This window comes from Rhipicephalus microplus, chromosome 3 (genome assembly GCF_043290135.1).
Source record: "Rhipicephalus microplus isolate Deutch F79 chromosome 3, USDA_Rmic, whole genome shotgun sequence".
NCBI classification, from domain to species: Eukaryota; Metazoa; Arthropoda; class Arachnida; order Ixodida; family Ixodidae; genus Rhipicephalus; species Rhipicephalus microplus.
Genome location: NC_134702.1, coordinates 99,209,149 through 99,219,272, shown reverse-complemented (window position 1 = coordinate 99,219,272; position 10,124 = coordinate 99,209,149). Strand labels below are relative to the sequence as shown.

Below are 10,124 nucleotides of genomic sequence, written 5' to 3'. Positions count from 1 at the left end.
GCTTGGCACGCTCCAAAAATGACTTGCAAGAGAACGTTTACGCTAGTCAGAGCTTAAATATTCTCAAGTTATTTCTTTAGTTATTAGAACTTGGTGTGGTAGTTCATGCTCTTTTTTTTTCTACCTACAGCGATTCTTAGGAGCGAAACACTTTAGGGTCCCGGTGGGTCATGTCGTCGTCACGGCGCAATCATAAGCGGCTACGCGCCACGAAAATTGGGTAAATCTCGCTACACTATATATGATTCCCAGCCCGCACTATGCATGTTGTGGGTTGAGTGTTCGTCGTTACTCCCTAAAACATTATCAATCAATGAATCAATCAATCAATCAATTTCAATTTCATTGACAAAACATGAGGACTTACTACAAACCAGCTGGACCATTAGCCTACATTGGCTAGTGTTTGGTCCCTATTAGAGTACGTATGAACAGCAGCGCTGCCAGAATCTTCGACGAAATTTACCAGGGCGATCAAGTTTTCTCTAAAACCAAAGACGCAAACGTGCATCTCTACGGCAATGCCATCAATTTGAAACACCCTTCCTTGCAACGTATTCGCAAAGTGATAGTGCGTTAGTGGACTGGTGGCTAAGAAAGCAGTAAAGAGTAAAGATTTTGCTGGGGGAAACTTCAACGCACGCTGCGTGCTTCACCACTCTCCACGTTTCACGTAAGCTCAATATCTAAAAAAGGCGTCCCTCTATGCCACTTCGCCACAGTTGTTCTACTCGCCTAATCTTAAACACGTTATCTGAACAGCCAAACCCTGCAGATATTTTAGGGTAGCACGGCTGTCATATTTATAATTTTTATTGAAACGTATGTCCTTCTCTCTCTCCTAAAGTAAAAGAAAGGATGCTTACTTCGAAACACTAATTTGGTTGTATACTCAGCAGGTCTGCTTCGAACGTCCTTAAACCCGTACGCATGCACCACGGTGTACCGAAAATTTGTACAACGTGACCAGTCCACGGCGAGATGTGGAGAACGAAGGAAGGCGCCACCTCCCTCTCCCTAAGACCTCGCCTTCGCACTGAGTTCTTACTGTATACAAGACCCTCTATGGATGAGGGTTGGGAAGCGCTGGAATGTGCTGTGATGAAACTTAGCCTTCCCTAATGACGATTAAATTTGCTCGCACCTATGCTTCGGCCTTTCTATTTCTCAAAACCGAAGTCATTGGGTACACTGCAACCCGCCAGGGTGGTCTATAGAGGCTAAGGCACTCGGCTGCTAACTCGCAGCTGGCGGGATCAAGTCCCAGCCACGGCGACGTCATTTTTGATAAAGGCGAAAATACATGAGGCCCATGTGTGCAGATTTGGGTGTCCGTCAAAGAACTCCAGAAGATCGAAATTTCCAGAACCCTCCACTACGGCGTTTCTCGTAATCATATTATGGTTAGAATCACACGGATATTTGCTTCGCGATGTACACATATATGAACGCATCAGACCGAAAGTGCCGTGATCTAAAGGAGAAGAAATGAGCATTCCTAGATATAACTGTACCGCGTAGAAATACGTGTGTTCTCTGCGGCTGTTTCACCTAGTTCGCGCTGGAATTTGAAACAAGCATGACAAGCTCGCTTAAACCAAAACCTAATCGTGAAATTGCGTGGTCGATTGTGTACACGTTCAAGCCTATGTGCATTACAGCAGGCAGAGGCCGTTCGCAACGCACGCAGAGACCCGACGAATGCTGCTCCATAAAAGTTCATCCCATGCGTGCCAGTGCCAGGCCTTCGCTTATTCTAAACGGGAGAGAGGAGTTGGAAGGGGGGAAAGGTGTGAGAAAGAGACGAAGCCCCGCTTCTTATCTCCGCGTCCAATCGCGTCCCCGCGCGTTTTATCCCTCCTCGAAGCCGGGTCCCGCCGCCAAGAAGGGTGACGCACTTCCCACCGCGTCCAGGTCTCCTCTCTCCTCCGGGTTATGCCCCGCGAACGGGCACGGCAGCGCAAGACATTCGCGAATACCGCCAGCCCGAACGCCTTGCCTTGCCCCCACTGCGGGCGTCAGGGGCCGGACGCGAGGCGCTAATTCTGAGCTCTTGGCGCGCGCTCTTTATTCCTCACTCTCTCTCAGAATAAACAAGGACGAGGAGGAGTAACGGGAGGAAGAACCCCTTGGCTCCTCAACGGGGCGCCCTTGTTGCGCGTCGCGCAGCGCGGAGTGCAAAGGAAAGGGAAGCCATTTTGCACCGCAAGCGCTTTAGCCCAACGCGGCGCCGCGCTAGTGGTTCTAAATGCGGCGCGCCGCGCCTGGTCGCGGCACTTAGAAGCGTCGCCTAATCTGCGACGAATCATGACGCGACGCCAGATTTTTCGCGCTCTCATTCCGAGCTGCCGCAGCAACAGCTGCAGTGGTGAGCAAGCTGCGTCGCAAGCTGGTGAGCAAGCTGCGTTTGTTCACGTGGATCGGCTAAGCTGACTAACGTGCGCTGTACTTCAGTGTAATAGGCTGCGTAACGCAGGGCGTGAAGCAAGGTCGATTTCCGTGTGCCTAAATTCAATTCAATTTACGTCACAATTACTACACCAGAGTTAAAGACAACAATGGATGACACGTATGCTTCCTAATATTTGTAACATTAACTTAGGCTATTACGGATGTGCTTCAAGAGGGGGTTGTTTCATGCTATACGTTTTTAGCATTCCGCAACAAACATATTGCACTCAGTTGTGTTTTGCTTTTATTTTGTGCCGCTGTTGTAACGGCGATTGGGGCATGCTTATTCCTGAGTTACATGAATCGTACAGTCGCCAGTATTTGCAAGTCATGCAGTCCTCGAGCTGCTTCAAGAGATTTCCGTTACTATGCAAGGGGATATCAAACGTTGCCTTCATGTCACTTGTAGAGGAATCCATTAGGAGGATACGCGATTTCGAGAGAAGCACCACATATGTGGGCGAAGGTTTTAAATGCAATGCTGATGGGATATCACTGCGGCTTGGACAATGCCGTGCAGTGCGTATATATGCCATAACGACATTAGCTGTCACCTGTAAAATTACAACAAAATTAAGTTTGGCGCAATGAAAAGGCAATAACTAGCAGCCCCATTCACGTATAAGCGATTTCCAAAGCTCTGTGTCTGGTTAGGTATATAGAAGTAGATTTCTGGCTCTCTCCTGCTGTATGTTTTTAATTAGACTTAGTTAAAAATTCGCACGCTGTTCTGAGCAATGGTTGTTCTTCTAAATTTCACGCTTCCCTGCCCGTGTGCCTCAAAAGCATGTGTGCCTTGTCTGTTCCTCCTTGGCACGTGTTTAATTCCATGAGTGTCACGTACGCCGTTGTATTTTCTTTCTTTCACGAAGACATCCTTGGCTTCATCTCCGAGGTGCCACTGGATCCATCACGGCCGGAGTCGTAGACCCTAGCTCGCGCCCTCGGTCTTGCGGGTCCGTTCTGGCACCAGTCAGCGCTCGCGTGCGTTTCTAACTACGTCGACGGCTGCCTTTGCAACGTGGCTCCTTGAGGACACATTGTGCTGCTTCGGGGTGAAAGGGACCGCCGAGCACGCGGCTCTGACTAAGCGTGGGGCGAAAAGACGCACGATGTGCCATTGTAGGTCTTGGCTAGTCGCCGAAGAACTCTCGCTACCTTCTCATCATTGCGTCACTTTATTGTTGTTTTCTCAAGAAGCAAGACAGCACAATGAGGATTCGAATAAATGATGAAAGTGGCCAACGAATTTAGTCTTAAAGGGACTCTAAAGCCAAACAAAAAATCAATCTGGTCAGATTGATATATATTGTACTATGCTAGCTTTAATGTCGGTAAATCTATTACCATACATCCTTTATAGGGGAGATAATAATTATCAAAGTATTGTTTCTAAATTTCACACCAACGTCTCCGCACGTGATGGCACGGATTTCAAAGTGTTTGTTTTGTATTTCGGCGGCATTCGCTCAGTGGAACTTCTTGGAACTTCGTATGTTAGGTCTGTGGCCACCTCGGAAAACGACGTATATTTAATTTTAAGGGCGAAGCTCCTCAGTGTGTGGGTCTGTCTTTCTTCCGATGGTGTATGTAGCCACCGGTGGCCCATACCCGAAAGAGCGGTCTTTAGAATGTCCGCTGGATGACGGCACTTGTATATGATGAAAAGATGTGAGATGACTGTACTTGGAGTGCTCACTGAATAGACGGACAGAGGGACGGCCGCACAAAGAGACGCACGGACGGACGGATGAACAGACGGAATAACAACCTTTTGGACGGACGCAAAGAAGGACGCATGGACGGATGGAAGCAAGAACGAACGGGCGGACGAAAGCATGGACGGACTGACGAACGCTTTTCCCACCAATCATCATTCACTCGGTGAATATGCTGTGAGTTTTTACTGATTATGAAATACGTAACACCCAGTACACGCCGTCAAAACTGATGACGTTACGGCGTACGGCGAGAGAATCACAAGGGGCGTCACAACCCCCATTTTATTTCAGCGCATTTTGTCGCGGAAAGCTTGGTGATCTTGAAATTGTAAAAGAGGAAGTAACTGATTTGAGAAAAATCGTTTGTCTAAATGATATAAGTAATGAAGCACGCCATTATGGGCGATTGCGGTATAATTTTGATCATAGTTTCTCTATAACTTGCATAAAAATTCAATTGCATGGTTGTTTTTGAATTTAGACTGCATGGATACGCAGCATACCGAGAATCGAACCTGTGTCCTCGAGCTCAGCAGTGTGACAGCTTGTCTTCCAAGCTATATGTCGTGGTCTCGGATGCGGTTGAGAAGGCGTCTGCATGCGAGAACAAAATTGTAATAATAATAAGACTGTCTGGGGTTTTACGCCCCGAAACCGCGATATGATTATGAGACACTGTAGGGAGAGTTCCGGAAATTTTGACCATATGGTGCTGCTTAACGTGCACTGTCATCGCACAGTACACAAGCCCCTACCACTTCGTCTCCACCGAAATGCGACCGCCGCAGCCAGTATTGAGCCCGCGAACTTCAAGTCAGCAGCCGAGCACACTGTACCGAGCACACTGTACCGAGCACACTGTACCGAGAACACTGCACCAAGCACACTGTACCGAGCACACTGTACCGAGCACACTGTACCGAGCACACTGCACCGAGAACCGAATCGCCATCCAAGCTACTGCATATACGAATCTGCACACAAAGGCAACTAAATCTGAACTAGTCAAAACTTCTATCTTTCTAGGAATATGTATTACTATAGCCCGGTGCACGCCTTTTGTGGAGACTGGCATTCGATCCCAGCTCCAAAATGTCTGTTGAGCCCCTGGAATAGAATTAGTGTGGCAGCCTCGAACCATTTGAGATAAGAGTAAATGCAGATGCAGACGTAACAGTGTTGAGCTTGAAACTATTTGCGATTTCCTTGCGGGATTGTGCGAAATTGGTTGTCCGAAAATTAAGTGTACGTCTTCCCTTAATGAATTGATGGTTAAAAGGACTATTGGAAATGATGGAACCATGATACCAAAACGATGCATCGACGCATACAAGTGTCGCTGTGAGTATTTACTTGATGCAACACATTCATATTTTTAAGTTGTTAAGAACTTGCCCAGCCTTATGCTGATACACACGTATATATGGTTAATGTGTAGTTTTTTACCATGGTAGCTGTGTGTACAAAACTATGGTAGCTTAAACGGCATCTGTACGTACATAGGAGTCATCAAGGTGTTGCCTAATTTTACACATCAGAATGTCTTGACCCTGGTGTATGCATTGTGGTCCGCTGAGAACAAAGGTATAGCTAATGGGATCATACTCAAGAATCCTTTTAATGCCCATCCTGCAGAGTCATTGAGAATAATTACATCAGACGTAATGTACATCACACTTGCTTAATCTGCAGTACACATCTTGCAGTATACGGTTAAATTTGTTGTTAGAGGTCAGTCGTTAGCATTGCAATGTTTGGGATAAAGTGAGAGCCAGTTACGTCGCTTCTCGATGTGGCGTCCTAAAGAAGACACTTGCAGGCTTTCTCATCTATTTTTGGTTCATTTTTGGGGAGAAGAGACATGGCGAAAGTTTTAATGGATGAAAATTTTGCTCGTATCTTGTACGTCGATAACGTGAAGCGTAGATGTTAAAGGTGCCCAGTGAAGTTTTTTGTTGTTCAGTAGTCACTCAAGATAACAAATCTGCACTGTCAGTACACCTCTAATGAAAATGGAATTATGAGCTAGAAAGCTGACCTAATTTTTCTTTTTTTTCCAAAGATTGTTCGCATCAATGTCCTATCAGTATTGCAGATCGACGGAGGAATGACGACATGTCACGACTCTGCAACGACAGAAATCAATATGGGAAAGAGAATACTGTATGGCGATATTCCTGTAGTAGAGCAGACCGACAGCGGTACATCCTGACAGCAGGACATCCCGTCAGCAGGGAAGCACGACAGCGCGCAGGACATTCGAAAACGTGCACGACATTCCGACGGCAGGACATTCCGTAATCGGTACCGCACGACAGAAGCACGATTTCAGAGCATGCAGGACAACATTACAGCAAGATATTCCAACAGTACCACAGCGCGCGCTCGCAGCATTGATGGTGACAACGGCTCAACTTCGAAGTCGACGTACGCGGCAACTCAAATGGTGTTGTTATTGTTGTTTTAAATTTATCAAATCCTGGATCACTATACAGCTGGTTTTCTTTTGCGGCGAACTTACCTGCAATGAAATGCGATGATTACGACAGTTAAGATGCTGCAATAGCAAATACACGAGAATCGCTCTAAAGTCGAGGCCCGTTGCACCACAGAGGTAATATTGGAAGTAAAAACGGAATAAAGGAAGAAAAAAAGACAACAAGGAGAGAAGGGAGCGGGAAATCCACGCAGGACGTTTATTCTTCGATTCATCAAAGCCTCGTGCATCAAACAACCGCGAAGAGGCAGCCGGGGTTAAAAGGTCAAATCCTGTAGCAGCAGCCACAGCAGCGGAGCGGCAGAAAAAGAAAAGACAAAGAAGAGGCGGTAATGAAGATGTTACAGCAGGTCGTTTGGTGCAGCGATATCCGCGTGTACATATGGTAGCAGTGCCGGTCTGTCGAACGCTTGTCCGAGGTGCACTTTTCCCGTCAACACCGCGACTCAGCGGCGGGAGTGGTAATTTTCTCGGCGCAAATCTGGGCGCGCATAACGGGAGGCGGGCAGACTCGCCGTCGTATAAGTAGCCGCGCGTAGTGGCTTGTAGGGACAGGGAAACAAAAAAAAAATGGGCAAGTCACCGCGGGGCATTCAAGAAGACTACTTTGTGCCAAGGCTGTTTTGGCCAGTACGGCCATGTCTGAGCTAACGACACAGTGGCGTAGAGGTGTGCAGCCAACCGGAGAGGCAGTTTTGTTGTTCTCACATTGGTTTGACTTCGTAGAAGCGATAAGAAAGTAAGAAAGAAGCAGCTGAGGAGCCTCCCGGCACATTTAGCTGCAATAAAGCTCGTTGCCTGGACGTAGCTTCTGCTTGAAGAGCACGAGTCACCTTCAGTGGTTAAACGGCTGCTAGTGAAAAAGTTGCAAAACCTGTCTTGCTTCGACGTGCAGAATTTGAGGAAACACGAGTACACATGCTATTGCACGTATTATTTATTTAGAAAGGAGAACGCAAACGCGTTTCGGGAGCAGTGGACCGAGCACATGCGCGAAACGTCATCAGCTTGAAAAAATAACAAGGGGCAAAGTTTACGGCTTACCCTTCTTCCTTCAGCATTTCGAGTTCCTTTCTGTTTGGAGCAAGGGACGCAGGAACACGTCGGCATTGTGAATATTAGCCAATACACGCCTCACGTCGATACGCCTTACGTATACGTATACGTATACGCATAAAAAACACACGCGGAGTGTGCGTACTGAGCAGCGCTCAAGTCTCTATAACATGGCGGTATGCAGACGACGGCCGAGAAATGGAAGCAATTTTGCAAAAGGCCCATTTTTTCTATATTTAGTTCCAAGATAACTTTCTATATCAACTTTTATATGAAGTCGTATTCATATGCTTCACACCACGTGCGTTAATACCTCTGTCATAAAATAATCTGCTAGTCTAAACACTTCGCATTTGGCATACACATTTATTCGATGTTTTATTTTAATTCTAAATTCCCACTTACCTGTAGCTTCATGGGTTTCTACATTGTACATTTTGCACTCGCTTACCCACCTTTCTTTATCGGTGAGTGACATAAAGAAGGGCACCATTGTCATTACTATAAGTATTCGTTAAACTTTGGCGGATACTCCTGAGTGGGTAGGTGCCAATCATCCAAAGAGCATCATCATCAGCATGTACTCTTTTTTTCACCAGATGTCGAGGCTAGCGTGCTAATTGGACTCGTGTCTTATGATTAGGCGCTTACGTTGTCAATCATGTCTCACGAAATCCTTTTTCCGATATCCCAAATGAACCGACCAAACCCGTCCTGGGACCCTTTCGAGCACCAGGAGGAGCAGCCGAGTCCGCTGTGCCTGCAAAGGGTGAGGAAAGACATTATTGACTTCATCGCACATCAACCGCCGAGGATGTTCATCGCTCCCATGGAGAGTGACATGACGGGAATGAACGTGCTCATGCTGGGTGCGCCGGACTCCCCGTACGAAGGCGGCGCCTTCCAGTTCTACCTCAAGTGCCCGCCGGACTACCCTCTCAGTCCACCCCTAGTCCGGTTCCTGAACACGGACGAGGGACGAGTTCGTTTTCACGCACACCTCTGCGCCACGGGCAAGGTCTGCCTTAAAACCCTGGGCACGCTGCCTGGACCGGGCTGGAACACGATGCTGTCGCTGCGGGCCACACTGACCTCCATCCAATGGCTCTTAGGAGCGCACCCGCTGTACGCGTTCAGGCCGCACGCGACGCGACGCGCCAGCGCGTTGTACGACGTCTTCGTCCAGCACGAGACGATCCGAGTAGCCGTATGCGACCAAGTCGACGCGGCCCTCAGGGAAGACTTCCGGTGCCCGCCGACCTTCAGGAAGGTCATACTGGACTCGTTTCTCCAGATGTACAGGAAGTACGAGAACACCGTCAAGGCACGATTTCATGAGACTGGCTGGCAGCTGTGGGACCCCGTCAGTTTCAAGTGCATTACAGCGCAGTACGAGATGCTGCTGGCGCGACTGCAGGACCTCCGGAACAAGGTAGAGGAGATGAAGGCCGAAGTTGTCGCCGCTGCCTACGAGGCTCCTGTGTCCGAGGCTGAACCCTAGAGCTCGCAGATGGTTTCCGTGCTGTGTTACCTTCTGGAGGTTTGTGGTTTGTGTATCACGGCATCCTCGCAGGACAATCGATTCAAGTCAGTCCGGACAATTCCTGAATGAGTATCTTGAAATATTAGCCAGCCTCCTTTCTTCAATCTATAGTGCTTTGAGCGCATCAGCTGATGACGGCGCGTTTATGCATGGCTGCATGCACGATACAGTAGACGATTTTGTCGCTGTAGCCGTGTTGACATCAGCCCAGGACAACACAGTTAATTGATTGACCCCGCTTGTGCTGACAACCTTAACAAAGTGCTTGATTGGTCTGGTTGGTGCTGCATGGTAGACGAAGAGAGTACTTAAGAACGCAAACTACAGGAGGGGACGCAAGAGACGAGCGCTCTGTCCTCGTCTCTTCTATCCCCTCCTGCCGTTTGCGCTCTTAAGCACTCTCTTCGTCTACCGTGCTGACAACCTGTCGCAGAGTAACAAATTAAATTCATGATGCAAAGGTGATCCCAATGTGACCTGCATCTGTGTCCGATATAGCCAACTACATAGGCATATGTAATTCACTTCGAAACAGCTCGCCATTGTGAGCAAGGCCTGAAAAATGGATGATCAGTTTTTGTTTACCTTCTAAAACAATTAGCCTGCTAATAAACACACACGAACACACACACACGCACACACACACACACAGACACGCACGCACACACGCACGCACACACACACACACACACGCACACACACTCACGCACACACACACGCACGCGCGCACACACACACGCACACACACACGCACACACACACACGCACACACACACACAAACACGCACACACACGCACGCACACGCACACAAACACGCACACACGCACACACACGCACGCACACGCACGCACACAC

The 10,124-nt window shown here is 48.1% G+C and overlaps 1 protein-coding gene across 1 annotated transcript; it reads left to right on the top strand.

The window, feature by feature from the left end:
- The first annotated feature begins 8,419 nt into the window (after positions 1 to 8,419).
- Positions 8,420 to 9,226, top strand: LOC119159820 (ubiquitin-conjugating enzyme E2 Z). The gene has a single exon (XM_037412665.2). It carries the CDS (start codon positions 8,420 to 8,422, stop codon positions 9,224 to 9,226), a length of 807 nt encoding a protein of 268 aa, XP_037268562.2.
- Positions 9,227 to 10,124: the final 898 nt, after the last annotated feature.